We start from the raw sequence: 27,942 nt of genomic DNA, 5'->3' as shown, positions 1-27,942 counted from the left end.
TTTTATTTTCATAACCAATTTTTTGACTTTTTTTACAGTCAATTACATAAATAAAGTCGCTTGAGATTTCTGGATGAAGGATTCTGTCCAGAAATGTGTGTCAGCAAACAATTACATTCCACTGAAGTTGTGTTCGATTAGTTGTCAACTATTTTTGATAACTGATTAATCAGGTAGCAAAATTATTATTATCATTATAATTCTGGGATTCCAGCCTCTTAAAGCTGAACATGTTCTGGTTCTGTTCGTCCTCTGTGACAGTGTACTGAATGTCTGCGGGTCGTGGACGACACATGAGCATTTTGGACTTTCAGAAACACTGATCGACATTTTTCAGCATTTTCTGATGTTTTAAAGGCCAAACGAGCTCTCGATCAATCGTTATAATAATCGTTAGTTTCAGCCCTAACGATGATGTTCTCTTCCTGACTGACCTGTTAGTTCTGTTCTGGTTTCTCCCTCACTTCATGTCTCTGCCTTTACAGCCTGACGGAGCTCCCACGATGTCGGCGTTTGCTTGTGGTTCAAACGCTGAAGATGACGTGTCGATACCCATCCAGTCAGTCTGAGGATATCCTGAAAGCTGCAAATCCATGGCTTAATTAAAACAATCACGCGACGTCGCGAAACGCAAAATAACTCGTCAGTGTTTGTGTTGAACCGTCGGCGCCGTGCTGAACCGTCTCCCTGTGAGCTCCTCTGAAGTGGCACTTTTGCCCTGTGATCCTAATTATCTCTGAGGACATCCTCGTTACAGCTCCGGCTGATGGAGGAGGAAGGAAGGAAGTTTATAATCATGTTCAATTAGTGCTCCTTCACATTTTATCCGAGCCTTTCCACTGTGCTAATTACTTATTTGTACCAATTATTTGCTTTGCTGAGCTTGTTAACCCCCGTGTTCACCTTGGCAGTTAAAGCGATTGCTGTGAGGCGTGTTTCACAGTTTCCCTTTTACAGTCCTCTGAAATATCACGGTGCATCGCCTACCGTGCATCGTAAAATGCATTGTTAATTGTCGCCGTGCACTCCAGACCTCGTTACTCAGTTTGAGCTCTGATCGATTTCAAGTCCTCAAATCTTCCACAAATCAAGGACGTTGTGTTTAATGACATCACCGATGTCATGAGGGGTTCTCGAGCAGGAGCGGGTGTTAGTCTGCCGTGCTTCGTCCTTCATGCATCCTGAACATAAACTCCCTCCCTGTCCTCCTCGGTAGAAAAAGAACAGGTCGACATTTTGTGTAAACTATCACAGAACAGATTAACAGTGTTGATTAGTAAATTCAGAGGCTTTAGTAGCATTTAGTCGCAAAGAACCAAGCTAGCTGTTTCCAGTCTACATGCTGAGCGAAGGTGAGCGGCTGCGACATCACTGGTTGCAAACAACGACACGTCATCTTTTTCAAGTGAAAATATTTTTTCTTATGGGGGGGGTGTAATACTATGTTGACCACAAGGTGCTGAAGCACAACATCATGGCATGTTCTTAAAAGACTAAAAGCGAAGATGTTTTCTTCTCCTGCCAAATACAAAACATATATAAATCAAATCATAAACAGAGAGAGAGATACAGTTTAGATCAGGTAGCGGTAGTGTTAGTCACTGGTCCAGTTTATAAACTTACACTCTGAGGTTTGTGTTATTCTGGCCTCCTGCTGTACATACTTGATATCCAGTAAGCTCTCCTCATGAAGCCTCGTTCACTGTTTCCTTTTCTTTTTCACTCGAATCCTTTAGAATCCCCCTCTGCTCCCGAACACGTAATCTAAAATCCAGTTTAAGCTGCATTCGCAGCAGTCCGTGTGATCAAAGACCAGAGGAAACACTTTTATGACAGTAAAAAGCACTGAATCATACATAACAATATGAAAACCCGAAACACACACACACACACACACACACATATCAGAGGCAGTCTCTAATTTGATCCTGAGTGGGCTCTCGTGTCCGGCAGTGCCTGATGAAAGCGTCTCATCTTGATGGCGGGTCAGGAGATGAGGCATCCCGGCTGCTATCAAAGGGCCCTGATGACCTCTGGGTGCTGAAGCAGCGGCGCTCTGCCTCCACACGAGCTCCCTTTAATCTCCAACTGCTCTCACAAAACACTTGCTTATCCAGGGAGTGCACGATGGCAGAGAGCTCCTCGTTTTTCTTCGTGTGCGTGTGTGTTTTTTTTTTTTTTCTTTTAAAGTACACACCTCTCCATTTTCTCCGGGCTGCTCGGTTCAGCCTAACGGATGCCCTGAAGACGGGCGACGCGGAGAAGACTGATGAGGAGGGGGTGTAACTGCTGACAATGGGATGGAGAAATGGAGACGGCGGAGGAGGAAGATGAAACCATAAAGGGCTGTCTCGGTGAGAAAAGAGAGAGAAAGGGCTCATCATTTCGCCCTCCATTTGGTCGCACGGAGCTATAAAAGAGAGATGAAATCAGGAGGCTGTCAGGTAAAGGAGAGGAAAAGCTCTGCTGAAATGGAGCGAGCACAGAGAGGAGAGAGGAGAGAGAGGAGGCGCCCCGCATCACTTCTCCTCCACAGCACAAGCTCTCGACTGTCAGGAGAACAAAAACACCTTCATCAGGACTCTACAGGCCGATCGCTTGACTGGAGCACAGGCGGCTTTTACAGGAGATCACAGGAGAGCGTTCTGTGGATTAGTCGTGAGGCTTTACAGAGATATTAAACTGTTCCACTGGTTTTTATTTAGGTGACATGTCTGGATTTGTATTTCTGTGTTTTGATCCATCAGGAGGCTGTTCCCTGCTCAGCTACTTTAACATGTAGTCCAACACAGTTACTAGTTACCTGTTCAAGCAATCTAACTTGATTACTTTCTGCTAGTTTTGGATTACCTCATTACCAAACGTATTCAAATAAAGACGAGAGAAGAGAAACGACAAGAAGACTTTTGTTTTATCATTACAGAGTGTTTGGTGTCAGTCTCATGTGGAAGGTTACAGACGAGTGTATCCGTCTTTATACTATAATTTAAGTAATCCTCTTTGTTAACTGAATGTATCTGTAATCTGATTACATGTATTCGGTAACCCCCCAATGACTGGGCGATAAGGCCTTATAATAATAATGATAATAATACACAACATATATCTTGATATTTGTATATATTGTCTCCTGTCACCATAATGAAGTTCGGAGAGTTTGTAGTACAACATGACTTTACCTCTGTGGAGCTCGCTGAGGAAACAGGAAATAATGTCCTGAAACACACACACTTGGATTATCGGAAAAATTGCATCATTTTCCATTTGTCAGCCAAAGTTCTCTCCATGGTTCAGCTGAAGCTGTTGTTGAGGTTTTTGAATAATCTTTGTCTTGGTCAAAGACTGAAAAGTCAACAGTGGATGAAGACAGGACGTGTTGGCTCTCCCATCTAGCTCAGTATTTCTCAATATTCAACTGAAGCCACTTTCTTTGCTGAGGTTTAGTGTCTTAAACTGAACCACATGTGATAAAGCAGAACACAAACCCTGTTTTATTGTCCAGCCCGACCAGCGTCTCACGGCTTGTTGTGAGCCAGTTGAAAAACCAGCGAACATGATCCACACGGCGATTCAGTCCCCCATAAAACCTGAAAGATTCACATAAAGATGTAAATCCCGTCATTATGTGCTCAGCTTCACAGCAACACAGATGTAGCCGAAGACGTGTTTTAAAACCTAAAACAACAAACCAACATGAATCCATCCAGCTCTCCTGATCTAAAGAGGTTTCTCTGCTGAGTTTATATCTGGAGAACTGGTGGAAAAACCAGTCACAGCACTGATTAGCTGTTTGGTATATGATCACTTCAAATGCGATGCAACATGAAAAAAAAAACACACACACAGAATGAAATAAAGCTTTCTTTTAAAATGAATAACTACATTTTGCTTTGCAACATAGACGCACAGCTACAGCAGCTACATGCTAAACTTGTGTATAGTTTTCTATAATATGTGACAAAGCAGCGCTCTGTGAGAGCAAGCGTCAAAATATTCAGCAAACACCATTCTAATCAGGTGAACCTCCCTCAGATACACAGCTAGCAGCAAGCTAATGTTAACCTTAGATAGCTGATGCTAAGCTAAACGTGTTTGCTAACCGTCTGTAGGCGCAGAGGTTAACCTTCACCTGTCCAGGTGTGTTTGCGTCTGTGGCTGCGCAGCAGATGATCAGTTCACACAGAGAGCAGCTGGAACGACTTTCACCTTATGTTAATGCACCACAACAAAGAAATAATTAAGATTGTACACGAGTCCCAAATCTTGAGTCCGAGTCGAGCTTCAAGTCACAGAGGTTGCGACTCAAGTGTGACTCTAGTCCAAGTCTCAAACTCGAGTCCTCATCCTGCAAACACAAAATGAGCATTATTCTGAAAAACACGTTTTAATTCTTTTGTTTCATACATCAAAATTAATAATTGGCTTAACTCTGATGTTCTCTGGAAAAATGTTTCGTTCCTTCCAAACATTTTTTTTTTCACACTTAGGTTTAAACAACCTTTTTTTTTCTTTCTTTTTTTTTTCATTTTTTTTACCTTTTCACGGATGGAAAATGAAATAAAGGAACTTGGAAAGATGATCCCATCAAGGCTTTATGGATTTTAAAAGACGCCTCTCTACTTCAGCTGTTCAGCAGAATGCTGCAACACTGTTTCACCGAGAAGCTCCACAAATGTTTGGTGGACTGCTGATCTTCCATCAGTGTGACAGTGAGTAGATTGTGGCTGCATTTTCATTTCTGAGTGAACTGTTACAGTGAGAAGGGTCACACAGGGACAACTGATGTATCTGAAGAATATATGTACATGCGTTCATGCATAGCTGAGCCATATGCGCAGAGCCTGAAGCCCACACAGTCAGCTGAAATGCATGGCAGAGAAAAAGCTCCATATTGCCTCCCTAACCACGCCATCTCCCCCCTCTCTCACACACACAGTCAGAAATCACAGCCTTACAGCCAGCACCCCCACACAAGTGAAAATGAATGCACTCACCACCTGTGGTGGGAGCAGAACAAGAGAGTGGGAAAAGGACGTGGGAGGGGAAGAAAGACGAGGAAAAGAAAAAGACATGGCGGCGGCTCAGAGCCATGAGTCAGTGAAACAGGATCACAGACATTAATAGTAAAGATCACAACATAATGAAGACAAAGGACCGAGGTTTCATAATTATGTCCGTTCATTCGTGAGACATTTTATCCCCAAATCCTGTTTCACAACCAGCAGTGAGACGAGCACAAAGACACAACAACACAAAGTTTGTCTTTCTCTCAGGTGTGTGTGGGAGTGTGTGAAATGTGAGTGTGACTGAATGTGTCTGTGTGATTCAAGTGAGGCAACAGAGTAGTCACTGTGTGTGCGTGTGTGTGTGTGTGTGTGTGTGTGTCTCATCCCTCCCACCATTACTCCTGTCAGCAGGCCTGAAACCACAAACCATCCCGTCTGGAAACAAAGCCATTAACTCACAACAACCGTCTCCCTCACACCTTCTTACTTCAGTTTAGATCTCCTCTCTCCGTCACACTTTGCTTGTTTCATATCACTGTGTGTGTGTGTGTGTGTGTGTGTGTGTGTGTGTGTGTGTGTGTGTGTGTGTGTGTGTGTGTGTGTATGTGTGTGTGTGTGCATCACAGCCATGACATTTAACTGTTCCCATTCCCAGGAATTACACCAACAATAACCACTTCTTTTGGAAGTGGCATTTGGTCACTGTGTTTGTTTTTTTCTTGTTGTTTTTTTCCTGTTACAGTCTCATTTTACAGACACAGAGTGTGTTCTTGAACATCACACTGGACCGTTCATGAATACAGAACTGCACCAGGACGGTCGAGCCCATTTTAAAAACCACTGACTGTTCGGCTCATTTGTAATGGAAGGAATCTGAGGCGCTGTGATGAAAAAAAAACCACGTCTTAATCCTTTATTGAATTATTGAACACTTGATAACACAGACTTCCATTATAAATAGGCTGAACAGTCAGTGATTTAAACTTTACTGGATGATTGACCTCATCCTCAAAGAACACCTGATTTTATGTCTATCACTGCGCCTGACCCACTGTGTGCTGCGTCACCAGGTTTAGACTGACGCTTGTTCAAATATTTACAGTGGTAGATAAATGGGGAGTCTCATGAAGAGATCACTGATAAATAGGCTATTATTTGGCAGCCTGTGAGATCAGTAAGGAAGGACATGACACAAGTTATCTCTGGAGACAGCCACGGCGAGGGGAAACATGTGAATCACCCTCATCCTTTAACCTCACTGTGGTCTGAGTGTAATCAGTGCAAGACGAATAAAATATAAAACTAATGACTCGCAGCAGCCGCACTGTGCTTTAAAATCAGGCATAACAGCATAATGAATATTAACCGAAAGTCTTTTCTTTGCTCAGGAAACAAAGAGAAAAGCAACTAACATGGTTTCAGTTGTGCGTCCGTTCAGACCGACAGTCGATGTTCCAGACAGCAGCTTCTGTTTGCTGCGTGACTCTCACCGACGTGTCGCAGCGAGATAAAATCCCCCTCTGGCCCAAAAAACATTTTCCCCACAGAGCGTCTGTAGAGCTGCTGACAGGACACAGAAGTTTTATATTGGTTGAACTCTCAGTGAGCTAAGGGACGGGGTTTAAAAACACTGTGACATCATCACAATATAAAGTCTCAGGAGGAACTCTACTGTGGGTATTGTTTGGGCTGCAAAACCAGGAAGTAGACCCAGAAGTTGGAACATGTTTTTAGCTTTCTATGTTTTACGTTAACTTGTCTCATGTCGCCTGATGCTTGTTTTGACTCATCAACAGGTGAAATCTAACAAAAGATTCGTCTCATGTGTCATCTGAACACAGTGAAAGACTGATATCTTTCATTCTCTGTGTTCCTCCTTCATCAGACCAACATGGAGTTCAGGATTGCTGCGCCGTGACATCACACAGACGAGACGACAGGACTGAGTGAGTCACACCCAGGTGGGTCAAACATTCTCCTTTACACAAATACAGTCTTCTACAAACTTGTGATAATGGGCTGCTTTGTTAGATACAGAAAAAAATGTTAACAAAATTCACATTTTTTTAAAAACCTTTTTTCAAGCCTCCTGTATGTTTCAGAGATGCTGTGTTCAGGGTCGCCAGGATTTTAGGAATATCATGAGTCCCTTTGTTGCTCCACTCTGCTAACCTCAGAAAAGCGTGGTGAGGTTTCTGACTTTGTCTAAATACCAGGATGTTTCAGTTACTCCATCCGTTCAATGGTGGCATTGTCTTCAAACTTTATTTGTGGAACAAGTTGTTCTGTACGCTGACGTGTTCATTACCATCTGTTGATAAACTATATGGAGCATGAACACATGCTCAACATGGAGGCTTCCTAAACTAAAAATAGTATTTTCTACTTTTAAGAAGAGCTCAAGAAGTTGGTTATTATGGACCAGACTATTTCCTGACCGGGATCAGACACTCTCTGGAAGCATCAAGTTGTTGCCAGGCAACATGGCGGACTAGCTGCCTCCCCTCTGTCTTCAGTCTTTATTGTAACAGGACCCTCTCATGGCTGTAACTTCAGTGTCTCTGTACCATTCAATGTAAAGTTCTCTTTCGTTGTCAAAACTCCACAAAACACACAACACGCAGGCCTTCGGTGTATCTGTAGGTCACATCAGACCAAACGTTATCAGCTGGTCAATCACGAGGAAATGGGCCATTCTACAAAAACGGTTTTATTGATTTATTAACAACTGTACATTTCTTTTCAGTGCTGACAGCATTTGCTACATACTTTGGTGTGATTCAGAGGGACGGCCGCGGGTCGCCCCTTTAGTTCTCTGGGAAATGCTGACAGGATCAGGAGCACAGCGTGCAGACCGGAATTCATCACTGTCGTCTTCACGTCAACATGGGAGACACTTGATTTACTCATTTATCATTTTGTCACCAGTCTCCCTGTGTCTCCCCGTCACGGCCGACCAAACAGGTTCCAGGAATATTGATAAGATACCAACAGGGGCAGAGTGATCCCAATAGCACGGATTGGACTTTTTGAGGAATCAATGGTGCAATTCAACATCCAGATTACATCACGTTAGCAAAAAGCACATTGTCACTCAGTTTGTGCCTGCTGCAGTGCTTCTGCTGCCAACTGAGGTCCAAGGGTTAGGCTAAACATTAAACGATCCCATCTCCCACAATCTAACAAGGTAAAACAAACAGGTAGGAGGACAGCACAGACAGATGTACACTTTAAAAAGGTCTTTTTATATATATATGAATTAAATTTACATCCATCTCTTCTCCTGAATCGTAGCGTCCCACTCGGTCCAAAAGTGGTCCAAACCAGCCGAGGCGGCACCCGAGTCAGGACTCCACGTGTTCATCGTCCGGTAAGAGCACTGTTACAAAAGGCCATTTTAAAATCTCCACGAAATTGTCTGCTCACAAGCTTCATGCTCCTCTGCGATGTCTGAAAAAGTCGGCCTGGAGAATGTACTTTAAGATCAAAAAAATCAAAATTGTTAAAAAGTTCTAATCTATGTTCTGCTCTCCCACTCAGACATCATGGCAGAAGACAGAGTGGGCCAAAAAGATCATCACAAGTACACCCAGGACATGAAAATATATATATTCTTATAATATATATAAAATGTCTTTATTTAATCCGATATGTACACTTTTCACAAAGACGTCTGAGGAGCGATGTCCTCAGAAATGAAGCGCCGCTTCATCAGGTAACACCCAAATATTCTCAAGAAAAAACAGGAAAAAATTCAAAGTCACAAAAAAGTGGAACCCAAAAATAAACTGAAAAAAAAAAAAAAGACAAAAAAAAAAAAAGACAAAAACAAAATCTTTCCAGCACGAGTATCCTCAGGCCAACAGCTCCATCCATTCCCACCAGGTTAGCTCTCCACATGTGTAGTCCGTCTCAGTTTGTTGTAGTCCACGGACTACGGTCGAAAGGGAAGTAAAAGTGATCTGATCAGAAGTGCTGGAGCAGAGCGGGAGCGCGTTCGTCTTAGTAGATGACCTCGTAGACGGTGGCCTTCTTGTCGCCTGATCCAGTCACGATGTATTTATCATCTGCTGAGATGTCACAGCTCAGGACGGAGGACGACTCCTTCGACTGTGGACGTGAAAATAACAATCACCATTAAATCTTTGTTCATCTTGATTGTATCATCAGACTTATTAGGCATGATTAACAGTAAAGTTCCCTTCAAACAGCTGGTGGAGAGCTTTTTGTTTTACAGTAGCCAACAGCACTGGATGGTGTCTGTACTGCACTCAGTGAGGCCCGGCTCTCAGGAACACAATGCTCCTTGTCTTTATACATCCATGGCAGCACCGCACATATTGAATACTTTCTCAATCAAATATTAGTCTGTTAAAGGTAACAAAGATGAGACATGAACTGTTTTGTTTTGTCTGACTGACTGTTCAAAACCCAATGAAATACACAACAGAGAACAGCAACAAATCCTTTAATCTGAGAGGCTACAACTAGAGATGTATTTATTCTTAATTCACCATTTGTCTGAAAAAAATCCTGTAACACATTATTAAAATAGCTGCCAATTACTTTATGTCAATTAATCAACTTATCATTTGAAGATGGAGGACCACATGCTCACTCCCACTCAGAAACAAGTGATTAACATGTTTTTAGCTTTCAAAGATTTACTGTCTGAACTGTCTGCATGATTAATGAGACAGCTTTATTAAAACAAGGAGGTTCACATAACAAAATACTTCTCTGCAATTTATATTTAAAATCCCCACATTTGTTTGAGGGACATTTAATTTAAACTACATCTCAGAAAACAGAGTTACAATCTCTTTTCCTTTAACAACAAACTTGTTCTCAGGATGCGCAGATGATTATACCTGAGCTGAAGGAGACTGAGGTCAGCCTTAAAGCTCCCAACATGACAGGCAAATTGATTTTAGGTCAAGAATATGATGAAGAATAACAGTTATGTTGCTTTTATTTATTTTCATTCGACAAAAGATGATATGTAATAGAAATAATACTACTCTGAGGAATGATCGTCCTCGTCCTGAAGAGAGACCACTGAGGTTGTTCAAACTGCAATGTTCCTTTAAACATTTCAGCTGAAGTGTGTGTGTGTGTTTACCTGGAATATGCTGGCACCATAAGGAGTCCTCCACGCATTGAGCAGGTTGTCCTTCCCTGTGCTCACAAACCATTTACCTGCAAACACACAACAGACATGATGAGAATATAGTCTGAAGGTGTGTAGGGGTGTGTGTGCTCATACACACACAGTCATGTTTGTCATCACTGGATAAAGACTTTAACATTCAGCTAACATGTGATTAATAACCTCCTTGGAGGAAAACACCATCACATTACCAATCCTAAAATGCTCGTAATGAAGGAGACTCACACCATTTCCACTCTGATAATTATTTAAATCACCCTCTGATTAATTACCCAACTGACTAGCTGGCTAATGATTTAATTAGTGACAGCAGAAGCTCTGAAGCAGCGAGCCTGGTCTGTATGAACCAGTTCTGTGGTGGCGGTGATATGCGGCAGTGCTGTGGGGGGTCCTGTGAGGGGAAATGAATACCGACAGTTCTGGTTAAAAGGCGATAGTAAAACCTCATTTATCTGAGCCTTAAACTTGAAACCAGCTGCTCTGCCCAACAGGCAGAATCATCCAAACTGAGGCAGCGATGACAAATTCCTCTAATGAGCCCACTTGTAAAATAACAGCTTCCTTACAGCTACGAGTCTGCTATGTGTAATTTAAGACGTACAGACAAATCTGACATGTGAACACAAAACAAACGCTCATGAATAAACAGCACTCATCAGAATTCTGGTAAAAAATGTTCTGGAGCAAAAATAAACGTGTTGAGTCACAACATCATTCTTTAAGTGACTCAACAGCAGCCACTGGATGTTTGAATCATTCCAGCGTCTACAGAAATCACAGTAGTCTCCAGATGATATTTTCGGCAACACAACCCAACGGAAACAAGCTGCAGAAGATGTACTGATGCTACAGCTACTGCCTGCCTGGACCGCGAAGATGTGGTCAACATTGCAGAGAGGCGGTCAAGACAATCTAAAACGACTGTAGCAAAATGATGTCAGCAGAAACCAGAATAAATCCACCTTCATGACATTTAACAACACAACAGTAACTTCTCCCAACAGAATCCCTCCGACCCACCAGCTCCACTACAGCCAGGAAGTATTCATGTAACTGTTCATTTATATTATTTGAGATATATATATTTTATGGTATTTTATTATCTCTGTACATTATGGTCTAAATGGTGTTTAAAGTTCTCTCTACACTGCCAGGTTTGTAATTCTGATGGAGAATAATACAGAACTTCCTTTTTAGCCCAAACAGTCACAGTCACATTTTAATCCTGCCTAGAAAATATCACATTAGCCTCAAACTGTAATATGGCTGTCAACAGTGAGGACTGACTGACTGCTTTTTCGTAACATTTTTAAGCTGATTAATGATGATGAAATACACAGATACCAATAATCAACAAAATGCTGCATATCAGCCTTGATATATGTCCAGGTCAATAATCAGTATCACTATTAACTGACGTAGATTTCTTCTGACCGCCGCATCCTCAGAGTAGCTACCGCTCTGCTCAACAGTCATCTAATAACCATCAAGTTTGGACTGATAGTGCCAGGTGGTGCCAAGGTATTTTTCTCATGCCATCACACGGCAATAACACTTGAGTTTTCCAAACTAAAGTGGTGAAGTGTTGTAAGTTTAGGTCTGATGTGGCCCAGATCCGTGTGTCATCCAACTCATGACAAATCTTATTCTAACACCCATGAAAATCAACAACTATTTAAAAACTTCTTCCACTACAACTATTGTTTTTCTTCCCTGAAGGTCAGTCTGTGTGCTCACATGTGATCAGCAGCCTCTTTGCCTGAGACTTACCACAGTAGGCGAACTTGAGTGAGAGGACGCAGCTCTCGTGCAGGTGCAGCTGGTACTTGTCAGGCTTGGTGTGGTGAAGCACCTCCACGTTGCTGCTCTCCATACCCACAGCCAGCCACTCTCCAGTGGGACAGTAGCCCAGCGAGAAGATCTGTAACAAGGAAACAACACATTCCGATGAGCAACTGTCATCAACTGTATTTAAACTTAAAAAATAAAGCGTGTTTCACAACCAGCAACCACCTTAACCACTCTGAGTGTGTGAAAAGCTCCTTCTTACCTGTGAGGTAAAGTCGTGTTGCTGGAGCTGCCGTCCCTCCCTCAGGTCCCAAGAGCGGACAGTGTTGTCGAGCCCTCCGGTCCACAGTTTGGTCCCGTCGTGCGAGATATCGATGCAGCTGGCTCCATCTGTGTGGCCCTGGAACTGCCTGCAACAACACAAAGCACCAAACATCGAGTCAGAAACAGAGGAGACAGCCTTTCCAACTCTAACAGCAACCATTTTGTTCTTCAAACACAAAGATCTGTGTATTAATGAATGCCTGGAGCACATTCCAGCTGAGTGAGTTAGGCCTTAAAGTTTGCCACACTGACCTAACGAGGGTCTGGTTGTGGAGGTCCCACACAGCGATGTTTCCATCCGAGCAGCAGGAGAAGCAGACCTTAGCGTCGGGGCTTATGGCCAGTGCGTAGCAGGCTGGAGCAGAGGAAGTGAGCTCGGCCTTTATGCGGGGCGTCTGTGAGGCCAGGTCCCAGATGGTCAGCGTGCTGGCCTCGCCACCCACGATCAGGGTGCGGCCGTCAGGCAACAGCTTGCAGGAGCGGATGTAATTGTCTCGGTTCTAGAAGAGGAAACATTTATGCCATTTATCTGTCAATTCTTTAGCACATGAAATGTCTTTGTGGATACGACAGTTAGAGAGTAAAGGGACAGTTCAGCCCAAAGTCAGAAATGCATTCTTTCCCTCTTATCTGTAGTGCTTTTTATCCATCTGGATGGTTTTGGTGCTGCCAGCACTCTCTCAAATATCTGTGTACTGTCCTTTTAAGAACAAACTCAATTATGCTTCTGCTGAGCTAAAGGAGATCAGCAGCATACATCAGTGAATCAACGTCAAGACCTTCTCTATTTAAACTCGGAGAGGAGCTGAGTGAAGTTGTTCGGCTGCTGCTGACTCTGTTTCATGTTTTAGTGAAGATGTGGATGTCAGCTTTAACAAGAGAAGCAGGGAGAGAGTGGCTCCAAGAGAGCAGGAAGACAGATCAATAGGACTGAGGAAGAAGCTCTTGGTCGAATTAAAACAGCACACTGATAGCTTTATAAGACCCAACTGCACTCTGGACGCACCTTAAGGGTGTTGGAGGCCATATGAGTCGAACGGCATGAAGCCGAAGTATCAAAATGAGAAATGAGAGGCAGTTGGGAGGAAGTAATGAGCTGGGTAATGGCAGACAGGGTTGGCCAATCAGAACATCATTACTCAGCAGGCTTTTTCCCCCTCACGCAGGATTATTTCAGCACAGCAGTGAGACACTTTGCTGAATTATTCACATGTCTGTCTGTTGGGATCTGGGGGAAAGCTACAGTGGGATGTGGAGTCAGGCTACATTTGATGCTCAAGAAAATCTTAATGAAGGAGCCCGATTGCAGAGGCCTCAACATGAGCACATTATGTCTCTGCTCTGTTTGGACGCCTCGTTAGCACTTGAAGCATCCACTGCAATAACATTCTTCTGCTCTGACTTGTAGGAAACGTTAACAAGTAGTTACCAGGCAGTCGAGCTGGGACACCGGGCTCTTGCTCCCTGGTTGGCTGATGTCCCAAATCTTGACACAACCCTTGCCACCGGTGTAGACATGACGTGTGGGGTTGCTGATGGTGACGGCACACACCACTTCCCCGTGGCTCAGCGTGTTGATCTGGCGAGCGTGTCGCGGGATGCCCGGGCCTATCAGTGCATCTGGAGGGAAGGGCACGGGCTGCATCTGACCATCCGCACTAACGTGAAAAGAATAAGCTCTGCAGAGGACAGAGGGACGAAAACATGGTTAGTCTGAAGGTAAGACGTGTGTGCCATCTGTTAATAAGAAAAAACTAAATCCAAACTCACGGTTTTCCTCCAGAAATGGACGTGAGGCTGGCTGGCAGGCCTGGAGCCCTCATGTGAGGATGAGGGTCAAACCCCGCCTGCATGAGCAAGAAGAACAAAGAGTTAAGAAACAAACCTGCACAGATAAATTAGACTAAGCTAATATTCAAACTGAAAACGATGCTTCACTTTATCTGCTAACGCCCGGAGGAACTCTTGTACCATTGTTTCCAGGCAAATCCCTTGAAAGGCGCACATTCAGCTTCGCTGCATACTGAGAAGCTTTACACAAGGCTACAACATCCCACTTGCTAATGCTAATGAACGCCTGGGAGATTTTCAAACACGGAGATGCATTTTGGGGGGTGAGCCTTTTAAAAGCCTTTAGAATGCTAACTAAGTGACTAACATCAAAGTAAAGGAGCCAGGCCGTCTTTGTACTTTCTCATTATGTACACACAACAAGCTGCAGCCAGCCGAGCAGAAATATTCACAATAAGTTATGGAAATACATACTGGATGCTTAAGTTACTCAAAGACTCTACAACCTACAGCCACAGAGGATAATTCATCCAGATGCTGCTGAGGGCTTTTTTTGTCAAGGTGGAATATATGAATGAATATATGCGAAGAGGAGAATCTGGAATAGTTACAATTGGTGAGCGTCCATAGGCGGCAGCAGCTGCAGCACTCATCTGTGGTGAGATGAGACCAGGATAGACGCCTGGGCTGGTCAGGGATCCGTTCATCTCATGATGACCCATCATCGCAAATGGGCTGGCATAGGAGCCCGCGATGGACAGAGGTGTGCGCAGGGCAGAGCCGGCTACAGAAGAGAAAAGAAGATTTTAATATACTTACAGAAGCTCTGCCGAACACAAGACGATGTCTAACAACTGGAACACTAAATATTCAGTACAGCAAGTGAAAGGCTGCCACTAACGATAAATTCTGTTGTTATTTCATTTCATCTGTGATAGTTAGAAGTGAGAACATTTTGTTAGCTTTTGTTTCCAAGCTCAAGAATAAACTTTAAATCACGGGAATATTTCTTCATCAATTAATGTGTAGATTAATTGCTCTGTAAAAATCCATTATTGTTTCCTAAAACCAAACTGAGGTCATTAAAAGGATGATTTTCAATAACTAAAGCCTCCGCTGTGTAGGTTCATTAGGATATTAATGTGTCTTTGGAAAAAAGCTGTTGTGTAGTTCCTAGCCAATAACAGCGCTAGGACTTTATTAACACCAGGTCAAAAGCAGCCTCCATCTCTCCTTTACTCTCATGCCGTTACAGATTACTGTATGTCTCGACTGAGAGTGGGGCTGACACACACACACGCACACACACACACACACACACGCGCAGAGGCAGAGGCAGAGGCAGAGCAGAGAGCCACATACACAGCCACACCCCTTCCTGTTTACCTCATGGGATCTTATTTTGAAAGATCTGTATGGGAGTGAATGGAGCAAGAGAAATAATTTTTTGGAGTTGTGCCATGAACTCCACATATGATGAAAACAAATGAAATATAAGACTGTGTAATTGTGCTTTAGAGTGTAACCACTGTGAAACAATCAGAGAATCCCATGTTATTTATCTGACTCAATACTTTGTTCTCTCTCAGTCTCAACCATTGAGCTGGTGTTCACCAGTGTAAGCCTATAAATGAGTGTGACAGTGAAGGTGTTTACATACCTAACGCCTCCATGCCGGGTGGTTTGCCCATCGTGAGAGGCCGCAGTCCTGGAGTGGTGCTGGTTCCTGGTGTTGGGGCCTCGTTTCTTGGTGTAGGTGTGTTGGACTTCAGGCTCGGTGTAGATGACTTGTCATTCTGAAACAGAGACACTTTTTAACCTCTGGGTGCACCTTTGTTTCATGTCCTTTGACTCATAGTTGTAATTTCATGTACTCTCAGTCACAAGCACAAAACAGCGTCCAAGCCAAGAGTTATAAAAAAAAAAATCCACCAGTGAGTCAAAAATACCCCCACTGGCAGGGAAATCCAGAGTGACAATCTAAGTGGACGGCTCAAGGTAATCCAATCTAACAGTGACACTTCATTACAGCCATGGTGTGTGTGTGTGTGTGTGTGTGTGTGTAGTGGGGGTAGAGGCATAAACCTTTGCTTAGAAGTCAAGCTTGTTAAGAGTGGCTAGACAAGCGAGATGGTGGGCCAAACACTTCTCTCATAATTAATCCATCTTTCATCCTTTGCAGATCGAGTTCGAGGACTTGGGGGGGTGGGTGGGTTCAGCCTGGTGACACACACTAATGAGGGACGGAGAGAAGCTGGGTGTCACGGGAGGTGGAGTGTGGTGATGTGGGCTACAAATCTATCCTAATCCTTAGCGAAATGGTTTATGTAGAACTGATGCATGAGGACTCTTCGAGCCTGGTTAGTGAGGGCTTCGGTATTAGAGAAAAAGCAGGGGGAGGATGAAACGAAGTGAGAACAGTGGGGGACAGCAGTTCCCTCGCCACTGTGTCTCGGGGTTATTTACAGCCTTGGGTCGAGGAAGAAATGACCATTTATTGGGTAAGCCATAAAGGAGATTGAGAGGAGTGAGCCACAGGGTTTGATTTCCTGAGAGTGCATCCACCCTCTGCCCCTTCAAGCCCCTCATAGCAGCCAACTGCTAAGCCTCCTGCGTATTAGTCCTTCACAGACACCCACTCCACTTGACAAATGCCCTCTAGTCTGTCAGCTCACCCTTCACCCCCTCCACTGTAACCTCCTCATTTCATCTCCTCTCTAACACTCACATGGGCGTGGTCCTTGGCTTTGGAGGACGGCGTGCTGCCTGAGGAGGCGACAGAGGCAGGGCTGTTGGGGGCAGCATCCTTCTTCAGGACCCGTGATTTATCCAGGCCGTTCTCTGGAGGAGAGTGCGCCGGGCTGACTCGAGGGGTGGCCGGATCCTACAGAGTTAAACGAGACAGACAGAGAGCGAGACTGAGCAAACAGAATGGAGGAAAGCCACTGGCATGTACATGTAGGTCAAACAAACTGGGGCCTCATGTGCAAACACAGATAAATATACCCGTGCGTGCTCGTACGCTGCCTCATACGCATACACACACTTTTCATTCACCTGTCACTCCCTTTTCTCTTTGTGTTCTTTGTCTTAGTTTCTGCATGAATGGAAAAAGGAATACAGCAAGTAAGCACACACACTCTCTCTCTCACACACACATACACACACAACCAATATTATGACAGACTCGTTGCTGTGAAAGGTGTCGAGGCTTCGACAGGGAAATGACAAAAGAGAGCTGTGTTTGGTTCTCAGTGAGGAATGTGGCTGAGCAGCTCGGTTGAAACGCAGTCTTACCTCATTGGAAACATCCACCACCAGGTCGTCACTTTTGTCTCCGTCACTGTCCTGAAATCAACAATTGACATGTTTGGTTTACTGGGAGACCACAAGCAGTGATACATCTACAGTTTTTTGGACCACTTAATCTGAATGAAACGCCACACCAGATTTATGAACTATGAAACCAGTTTTCACTTGAAAATTTAGCAAACCGTATGAATTGTTTATTATTTAAGATACTGTATATAGACAGGAAATCAAACTGGCAACACTTCATTTTCCTAATAATCACAATTTCTTGAAAGTTTCCTGGAAAGAACTGCGTAACTTGGTAGTATAATTATATAAGTATAATAATTATATGGAAAACAGACACAGTCTTGAGACTGTTAAATATTTGTTAATATCCAGTGGAAGTTCACTGAAGGAACCAGACTGTTTGAGCTCATAAAACTCACGAAAAGATGCACCAGTTGAGCATTTAATTGCAATTAAAGGGAATTAGTTAATTGAATTTCTGGCAAATCTCAGGACCTCACGAACAATAACAACCAATAATCACTCACATATCTGCTCATGCTGTCTTTGTCGTCCACTTTGCGTTTCTTGGAGTCGAGGCCGTAATCTGATGAGCCGCGGTGCTTCTCGCTCGCCGCCCGCAGGCTGTCTGACGGCGACACCGAGTTATTCTGCCAACAACAGTAACAGAAATCATCAGTCTCCAGTTCACTCTGTGTGCTGTACCTCTGACCATTAGTAATCTCAAACAACTGTCAATAACCACGTGATGTACTGAATATTGTGTAGAACTGCAGCTATAGGCAGCACTGTGATCCTACTCCATCTTAACCCATCCTGACATGATACAGCATGACAAAAATGTGAATGTTTTGGGCCTAAATGCAGACAGCAATAAACTTGCAGAACCCTGAAAAATTCCCCAAAACTGCCAAATGGTGTGTTTGAGTCCAGACATGGCTCCGGAGCCCTTTTTGTTTGTCAGAGCTTTGACAATATTGACTGTAAGGCTAAACGGACAATGCTCCTGGACTGATTTGGGATAGAAGGTGCAGAAGAGGATTCTGGGACAGCTTAGCCTTTCTGCTGCTGCTGCTGCCAAGGCAATGGAGCAAGAAGGAAACAGACGGACCAGCTGAGCAAACCCACAAACACACAGGACGCCTTCAGAAGACAAAAGCATCAACTCGCAAGCTAGGTGATGCATGGGGAGACTGAGCCGAGGTGGAGGGGAAATGTGAGGTGGGAGCAGAGAGCAGCATGGAATATTTACACACACACACACCTGACATCTAATCCTCTTGTAGACCCTCACAATGACCTGGTCAGAGACATGCTTGAAGCAACTTTAACTATTTAAACCCAACACAGCTTACATTCCTGACTGCACTTTTTACGTCTGTGGCATGCAAGTACATGCATGTAACAACAAAAGTGATGAGGATCTGACTGTAAACCTATCAACGTTAATGACTGTATGAGTGTGTGTGCGTGTGTGTGGCAGGTCAGTGACAAAACAGCAGAAAATGACAGGAGAGTTCATGAAAATCAACCAAAATCACAAAAAACAGGAAGCAAAGAAAGGGGCCATTGAGGGGACCTGGACAAGAGTGCAATGTGAAGACACAAAGAGGGTGTTGCCAGCAGAGAAAAGAGCCATGAAAGAGGCAGAGTGAGAAAATGAAAAAAGAAAAAAGAGGAAGAAAGACAAGAGAGCAAAACAGGAAAGGAACTTGGCAAGCAATGAGAGCGTAGCAGTGTGGCAATGAGTTCTCCCGACTAGTGGGAATGCCCGGACAGGCTGGCACTCTCTCAGAAGCTGCAAACAGGGTTTTTGTAGTCTGGGCACTGGCGTGGTGGGGTAGCACTGCCAAACAGGCCGACAGGCAAGAAGAGAGGGAAGAGGAGGAGGGGGTGAAGGCGAGCAAACCCTGAGGCCAGCCCACACTGTCAGGCAGCTCAACAGATCCCTGCTTTCATCAAAAAAACACAAAGATATGATGAAAGAAACAGAAGGAAGATCTGTTGGCTGCAAACGACAAGAAGAGAAAGAGGAGCAGCAAGAGGAAGGTGAAAGTCTGAAAACTGAGTGAAAGGGTGACATTAAAAAAGACCTGAGCTGAGGAGAGTGACGCAGCGAAGCACCGGTCTGGCAGTTTGGCACACACACTTGAACCACCACCACCAGCAGCCAACCCAGCAGCAATCTGCCATTTCTACATCCCTCACTTCTCCAGTCAAAATATGGAAATTTGTTCAGTTACTGTTGTGGAATAACATTCCACAGAGTTTTAGTCTGGCTCGGTGTGAAGATACTGTCTGACAGATAGAGATCTCCTACAGCAGTACAGCCTGTCTGTGTATCTGAGCCTGTAGCCTTTAAAGGATTGCTTAGACTCAATAACCCTGCACTTGCCTCCAACTCTGGTATCAGATGGCCTGAGAGGTCAAGAGGACAGGAAGACTCTGGGTGTGTGCATGTGTGTGTGTGTGTGTGTCTGCGGCAGGGAGATCAGGTAGGGTAGTATGGCAGCCGCTCGTCACCATACGAGATGGGGGAAGAGTTTGGGTTCCCTTCAGACATGAGTGGGCTCATTCAGGATGGCCAGTCAATGGGAACTCAATCTGGCTGAGCAGATCCAACAGAGCGTTACGCTCCAGCTAACTGAGAGCTTTAAGCCAGTCCAATAAACAAGGACTTCAACATGAGAAGGAAGAGAGAGTGATAAAGACAGTGAGAGGCAGAGGGGGAAAAAAGAAGTGGTGCAAAGGAGTAAATGAGTGAGATAAGAAGACAAAGAGCGTAGAAAATAAAGATACATACAGAAGAAAAGGAGAAAGGCAGATATAAGGAGCTGAAAAGGATTTAGGTATTGGACACATGCAAGAGTGAATCCTCTAAAGTGGTGAGGGAAGAAGAGACGGAGAGTCAAAGTCGCTTTTAATTGTGCTGAAATTAAAGGAGGAAGCTGACTGCTAATCCTCGCCCAGTGATTGGAGTCATTTTCCACCTGGATTAGATGGCAGTGGCTTATTTGGCCAGACTTCATTATTTGATTTCAGTCAAACCCCAGAGTACAAAAATGTGTGTGTTCTTACACAGAGAGCATGAATTTCTATTGAACAGTGGGCTTAAAGTCTGTGTAAAGTACACCTAATCACCAAACACAGTGAGCCAGACACCGGCAAAGTCAAGACACACACAGGAGACGGAAAGTCAACGTACCGTGCTCGACTCGCGCTCTTTCAGAGGAATAGCCAGGGGCGAGTGAAATGATGAGGGGCCAGGAGGGACAAAAGGCAAAACACAAATTAGTACGCGTGTCACCGCGACTCAGCACACCAATCACACAACAGTTAGAACATAATTTTCAGCAAAAAGGATTAGAATTCATTTTGATTTATTAGAAAGTAGCATCTTAATTTCTAATGACAAGAATATATAAAACGTGTTGAAACTCCACCAGCAGCAGTGTTCCATCTTCTACAAACTCTTTCCTGTTTCCTGCATAAACTATAATTTTACCTCTGTATATAAATCATACAGTGACTTGTTTCTATGATAAATGAATCTGGCTTATAAAACCAGTTCTTGGCAGGTACAAACAGCCATCAGTGCTGCAGTGCTGCAGGCGGTGTGTGTGGCAGGCTGTGCTCCTCACCTCTGTGCTCCAGGTCGTGGTGGTTCTTCTCATCCTTCACAGGCAGGTGTGCCTGGCTGCCAAGAGCGCCCAGAGCCAGCAGGCCAGAGCCAGCGCCCGTCACAGGGGGGAGTCCGGGCGGCTGCAGGCCTGAAGGGTGTGGGGGCAGCTGGACCGGGGGGCCGTGGGCTGCGTGAGAAAGGTGCTGAGCCTGAAGCTGCTGCTGCTGCAAACAAACACAGACAGACAGAGGACAAGTGGGTCGGCTGGGAAGTGAATCCATGAGTGACCGCACTCTACTCGTGCATTAGAGCCGGCTTTGACAACATTTAGTTCAAGGCCAAACCGTTTATGCATAATAGCAGCCTGACAGTGACTGCCAACATGCTGATCCAGCTCATTCACTGTGTGAGGGGAAAAACGGATTCTGTTCATCGCTGCAGACATTCGGTGTGAATCTCATCCGGCTCGAAGTGTTAGACTGCAGAACACGTTCATTTACAAAACATTTCTGTGTCATTATTATTACACAATCTCACATTCTCAACATCTCTGGCATTTGGATGTGCATTATAATCCTGAAATTCACCATGTATTAACACCATGAGGCAGCAAAAGGTCACATTTTAACAGCATGTTTGCTGATTTATCACTATATACAGTGTAAATATATATAAATATACACTAATTATAATACTTTGTTTGATGAGCGTGCTAAAACAGCAGAGCAACTATTTTTTTGGATTGCTTAATCAACTTTCTAGGTGCCTCATTGTGTTAATCAAAATGCAAATATATTCAATTAACAATGATTAGAACAACAAAGAGAATATTTGATGGTGAACAAGACTTGATGTTGAGTGACAAATAGCCTCTGAAAAGACCTTCAGGTTTACTTCACCTGGTACTCCTGATACTTCAAACTCAGGTTGGGTGGTAAGCTTAAATCTAGTAACCAGCATAAAAGCGAGCCATTGCAGATATATTTGTGCTACTGTGTTAACTCGCTGAACAAATCTGTCAGCGGCCCTCACTTGTTGCTCTGAGACAGACTTACCAGCAAAATATGATGACGGATATTGTCAAAAAAAGAACCACAAAACTGCAATTAAGCTTGCAGGACATTGGGACATTGCAAAATGTTGATTTCCTGTGATGTGAGTGCAATTTAATTAACAACCAATTCTGTCCAATCTCTTCTCTTATTGGAGAAAATGAGAACGGAGCCGCTTTTGTATCAAGCAAGAAAAACACTGTAGCGAGCTGTTCATTTGTCTTACTTGACATTAAACTTCCTGCAATGTGACTATTCTTCATGCACACAAGGAGACCTGATGCTAAAACGATATACTGCTCAAGCCTACTGTCGATAAGCTCATGCGGTCACACCACTCTATGTCATACCTCTTTCCTTCTGCTACACTTACCACTGTTGCTTTACAAATTGCTTCCAGTTTATTATTTAAGGCACGAGACCTTTACGTGACAACTATGTTTGTCTTGACAACGCGTCTCCTCTGCTCAGGCTTGCTCACGCCCCAAACCACTGCGCTTCAATCATAGCTGGGACAGTTACAAATCAATACGTCTACACTCTAAAACCTCAAAACCTTTCAACACTCTGGAAAACCAAGCAAGCATGCCCGCTCCTCCTGCAAAATGCTGTTAAGCACAGACACAGTGGAGAACACACACACCTCCCAAGAGGCCGTGGAGGTCTGTGTGTGAGAGAGGGAGCCAGAGAGGAGTGAGTAGATAGACAGGAGTTAAATAGCCACTCAGGAAAGAGGGAAGCAAGTGTTTTAAAACAAGGTTAAATAACACTTAGCACATCCATCAACTGCCTCTCCAAAAAGAGAAAAAAAAAAACATGATTGCTATTCTGCTTGCGAGATAGAACTTCAATAACCTCATCCATACATTCATTACATGAACCAGACAAGGATATATCTGGTGGCTTACCACATTTAAAGGTTTATTTAGCAGCCAGCCATTATTCAGTCAGCTCATTACGTCGAGCTGGACCCGAAATCGTACAACGGATAGAAGCAACTGAGGGGCGGCATTGTTAATCGATATTGTACTGGTGTGCCGAGCAGCCTATTTGTTGTGAAGACGGAAAAGTGAGCGAAAAAGAAGGGAGAAAGGGGCAACCAGAACAAGAAAGGAAGGGAGAGGCAGAAGCAGAAAATAACAAGAGAATGAAAGAGAGAGGGATTGAGGCAGGGACGTCCCTATTGAGCGTGCCTAATGAGGAAAAGCGTGCAGGGATCATTATCAAGAAGCCTCATTAACGAGCTATGGCTGAGGAGAGGAGCGAGGAGAGACGAGGGAGGGAGAGCGGGAGAAAAAGAGGGAAAAAATTCAGAAAATAAATTGCTTCCAATTCAATATTCATGGATAAAGAGCTGGCTTCCTTTCACACTTATCTTTTTTCATTATGTGTAAATGCAGCCGCAGCTCAGGCAACTTCCACAGGAAACAGGCAATTAAAGTTAACTAGGCGAAGCTGGCTCCCTGCAGAACAGTACTGTCAGGTGGAACAAGCGTCAACAGCGGCAGCACAAACCAGCTGGCAGACTGGCTTAATAAGTCTGGCAATGATCGCCACATTACCTACTTATCCTGTGCTTTACAACAGCGTCTGGGACTCATCATATTTTCTGCGTTTGTCGTGACAAAGATTAGACCACACCGATTGATTTCAGCATTGGAAAATGATCGAGACACACCAAATGTTAGTTCTGTCAAATCTGTGTCACCTGAGAGAGGCAGACAAAGGATGGAAATATCCAAACACACCCGAGTCAAGCTTTGTCTCCATGAAGCATCATCTGACTTCACACAGACACATGTTAGACTGCCAGCAAGCAGATAAAAACAGATTATTTCTCTATGTTTGGTAACTTCACTGAACACTGACCATGAAGGCTGGGTAGACACTATGAGGCGGCTGCTGCTGCTGGGTGAAAGGAGAGAGGAAGAGGAGACATTCAGACAGAAATGAGCAAGCATACTGCAACTAGAGATTGTTTCCATTATCAGTTCATCTGCAGATCTTTTCTTGATACACTGACTCATCTTTTGAAGAATTTGGGAGGGAATTTTCACTTTTTATCCAAACTGTTCAAATTGCTTGTTTTATCCAATCAACTGCCCAAAAACCAGTAATATTCAGTTAACTATCAAGGCGGCAAAGAAAAACATCAAATATTCACATTTAAGAGGTTGAAAGAGACAACTTTCTGTCTCTAATGACAAAGCTAAGCGTAAGTTTAAATTTGGTCATCTATGCAAGATAAAAATCATACGTCCATGAACCATCATCCTGAAACCTGACACATTAACCGCTTGTACTAAATAAGTAGATCCAGTCAACGTGTGAGTCACTGTGGATGCTTTTACTTTGGAAAAATACCTGTCAAACCAGATGGCAATATGTAACGTCTTCTATAAACATCCTATAAAAACATGCACCTTTCCCACAGAGATCACCGTTAGCAGATGAGTGACATCAGAAACGGACCCAGCCAGTGTAAAAGTGTTCGTTGTGTGTGCCTCAGATTAGCATTTACATAAGGGTTGAAGATAAGCAGCACAACACCTGGAACTGACTAGTTAGCCTATCTGAGGACAATCTCGTCCTGTGTAGAACTGATGGAAATGAGACAGCGTCTGACACTTGCCAAATCAAACTCAATCATATGTCACCTCTAACCAAAACGTATGCAAAACAGTGTGGGACAGAGGAGACTTGTTTGCATCTCTGTCTTACTTTCCCTCAAAGTTAAATATTATGGAAATGACTGTGTTAACATCAGTGAGAAGTATCACATCATCAACATGGTGAGTTCTCACGCTGTCTCACCTCTGAGTCGATCTTTTGTCTGTCTGTGTCCTGCTGCTAGTATAACTAACTTTTCATAAACATTTAGAAATTAAGATACTCAATTCCAACCTTTGTAATATACTGTATGTTTTATTCAGAATACATATCGAAAGTTTGGAAGTTTTAACTTTCAATTACCCAATTACTCATCAAGGCTGTTGTGCAAGACAGACGTCATATCACAACTCGTGAAAATGGTCGACCTGTTGATTGTTTGTTTGTCATCACTTCATATAATATTAAGGACGCAAAATTATGTGGCAATGGTGACTTCGATCCCTGCACAGATGGATTGTGAATATATACATATTGAATTAACTGATGAGGAAATTAAGCTGTTAGATTCAATATGTGCTCTCTTTAAATCACCAGACCACTTTGAGGAAAACAGTCATTTTACCTTACAGAACTAAGAAGTTCACAGTCTACCACTGCCTCTACCAGTTAGTCTGTTTGTAACTTTGGCATTTTAATATATCAATACATCATAGCTGACTGGACTGGAGCCCCGGGCCAGGTAGCTGGGACAAACAGTGCTTAAATGCAACATAGTTCTGCCAGTTCCTGTAATGCCTGGTCTGTAGCAAGTATCTGTTTTATGTGGTGATATATCTGTTTTGTAAAATTGCACATATGAGCACACAGTAATTTGTGGCCGTGGCTGTGTGAATATTTTTGATGCAAAGTCCCTGGCGAGTATTTTGTACATCACTTCCCTGTGTAAAGACCCTCAACAGTCTTGCTTTGTCCGAGAGTTGCACTATTTGCACATCAAGTGACCAAACATTGAGTCCTGACCCCAAAGTTGAAAAAGATCTGCTGTCTTCAGCTGCGACCGAAGGATAAGGCGGTTTGGGCATTTGGTGGTACTTTGATGTAATGTATATACTACACGACGTGTGCCTGTGTTTGTGTGAAGACTTAAATCTATTTTCTGATCTGCTGTATGAAACTGCCTCAGCCTGATTCTCTCTGAATATCACTTTAATGACAAACACCACAGCAGCTCCGCCTCAGTCACACTGTGGGGACATGGAGATCGATCACCTGTCATGTCTTTGGCCCGATAATTAAAGCCTGATTTTCCTGTGTGTTAGTGTGTGTGTGTGTGTCCTGCCCTGCCCCCTTAATGAAGACAGGGTCACTCCTGGTGTGGACAGTCTCTCTGAGCTGGTTGTGAGGAAAAAGGAAAAAGGAAACAGGAAGCAATTACCTAGAAAAGTGGGGGTTGTGCTCCTGGCTCATTTACCTTAATAGAATTTTAATATCTGCCTCTCATTAGATGTGACCCCCAACCACCGGGAATGGCTAACCGCTGACTCACCTCTGCTACAGAGGGCTAATCAAAAGGGTCAGTCCTCCATTTGGGTCCAAGCTGGCTATTAAAAATCAGATAAATAAATCCAGATGAAAGACCAAAGCACTCGGAAGTACTTTTAGCCAGAGTGGATCTTTGAGTGTTTAGGTTTGTGCCTACAATTAAAAAGGTAAATCACTAATTGTTGAAGTGCAGTCTATTAAAGTTTATAATGCTGCAGATGCTCTCCGTTGATTTTTTGATTAGAAAAGTGTACATTTTATGTAATCAAGATATAAAAAAACAGCAAGCTAGAAGTTATTTTTGACCCTAAATACCTACCTAACAAATACAAGAGTACTGAAGCAGACATGAGTCAGCGTCAGTTGTTCAGACTGTAATCACAAGAAACCGAGTGGGAAAACAATGCTTTTTTTTCTAAATTTGATCAGTTTACTGTTTTATTGATTAATCCACATGATGACCAGTAGAAATAATGATATTAACTAAATTAGCTCATTTTGGCATTTGACAGAAAACAATAGATGGATCAAAATACTTGGCAACTACTTTTCATTCGAGTCGACTAATTATTGCAGCTCTAGTGCATCCTTCAAAGTCAGAATAACCAGAGTTTTTCCGCCTCCTCCTACTCTGCCAGCATTTCTTGAGTGCAGTCTAAATTTTTCATCCACTACATTGTAGCGGCTGCGTCCTCACTGATGTAATCTCTGTTGCGATCACAGAGCTTGTCCCGACCTGACTGCTCTAATTCCTCCTGCTATTGGGTCAGAGGTAGAGCTAAGCCTGTTGACTCGGACCTTTTATCTAATTAAAGTGCAGTCAAAGTGAAATGTGAGAAACAGCATGATCTGATCTCAGCCTCGGTCTGTGTTACTATATATCAGATGCACTATGACTCTGCCTGAGAGCAGAGAATCAGAGCTGCTGTTAGGAGGTGCTGACAGGTCACAGTTAACCAACAATCCCACATGTCACAGCAGTGAACACCATATTGACAGCACATTGCAAACATTTTAAACTCAACTAAAAACATAATAAAACACTGCAGACAGGGGCAAGTTTGCACTTCAGATGAGGACATGGCATTGCTAGTCAGTCTGAACATTCAAATGTCACAGACACGAGGAAAAACCTGCAGATTAATACACTCAGCTCTTACTCCTATTTTCCTCCTGAATCCATTGCCCTTTCCCAGGCTATTCTCAACACGAAACACTTCAGCTGAAGCATATAAAGGTGAAATAAACCCATAGGCGAAAGGTAGCAAGTTTAAATAGCTTCTACGTGTCTGTATCAGAGGTGCCTGTCCTCTTCAGTGTGTGCAGCTTTGCCCCTGGCCTCAGGTCAAATGAAGGAAGAAAAAGGGGGTATACACACAGTGAGAGGCAGATTGGGAAGTCCACGTACCCCGATGATAGCATTCAGCTCAGTCATTGTCACCTGCTTGGCACGCTCAACAGCCTGAGCCACCTGCTGTTGATGCTGCAGGACACAAACACAAAAGATTAGATTCCTGATGGAAAAGAATTCATTACAAAAGACTGAGAAACAGAACATATTCTGGCATGTACTGATGGTGTCACTACACAAGACAACAAATAGGCATCATTTCTCCTACAAATGAAATTCAGTCTTTATCTACTCAGCCTCGTGATGAGTGAAATTCAGCTACATTTTTGTAGTAGTACACTTCTGGAGCTTCACAGCATTCT

At 43.5% G+C, this 27,942-nt stretch overlaps 1 protein-coding gene across 10 annotated transcripts in view; it reads right to left on the bottom strand.

Moving 5' to 3' along the window:
- Positions 1-7,695: 7,695 nt before the first annotated feature.
- Positions 7,696-27,942, bottom strand: part of tle3b (TLE family member 3, transcriptional corepressor b) — a 33,397-nt gene continuing 13,150 nt past the window's right edge. For 2 of the 10 annotated variants that reach the window (XM_037095641.1, XM_037095642.1), the window contains exons 7-22: positions 27,608-27,712; positions 23,944-23,982; positions 21,042-21,246; positions 20,606-20,664; positions 17,928-18,050; positions 17,377-17,427; positions 16,808-16,963; positions 15,740-15,875; positions 14,691-14,863; positions 14,059-14,135; positions 13,718-13,967; positions 12,541-12,788; positions 12,227-12,374; positions 11,947-12,097; positions 10,129-10,205; positions 7,696-9,116 (exon numbers count right to left, since the gene is read on the bottom strand). In XM_037095641.1, the coding sequence (XP_036951536.1) occupies positions 9,009-9,116; positions 10,129-10,205; positions 11,947-12,097; positions 12,227-12,374; positions 12,541-12,788; positions 13,718-13,967; positions 14,059-14,135; positions 14,691-14,863; positions 15,740-15,875; positions 16,808-16,963; positions 17,377-17,427; positions 17,928-18,050; positions 20,606-20,664; positions 21,042-21,246; positions 23,944-23,982; positions 27,608-27,712 (2,106 nt within the window). In that variant the 3' untranslated portion in view covers positions 7,696-9,008. The remainder of the gene's footprint in view (positions 9,117-10,128; positions 10,206-11,946; positions 12,098-12,226; positions 12,375-12,540; positions 12,789-13,717; positions 13,968-14,058; positions 14,136-14,690; positions 14,864-15,739; positions 15,876-16,807; positions 16,964-17,376; positions 17,428-17,927; positions 18,051-20,605; positions 20,665-21,041; positions 21,247-23,943; positions 23,983-27,607; positions 27,713-27,942) is intronic. The other 8 variants (XM_037095648.1, XM_037095643.1, XM_037095645.1 and 5 more) reach the window with 8 other exon arrangements.

This window comes from Acanthopagrus latus, chromosome 4 (genome assembly GCF_904848185.1).
Source record: "Acanthopagrus latus isolate v.2019 chromosome 4, fAcaLat1.1, whole genome shotgun sequence".
NCBI lineage: Eukaryota > Metazoa > Chordata > Actinopteri > Spariformes > Sparidae > Acanthopagrus > Acanthopagrus latus.
The sequence above is the reverse complement of the archived record's forward strand: the minus strand, read 5'-3'. Positions and strand labels throughout refer to the sequence as shown.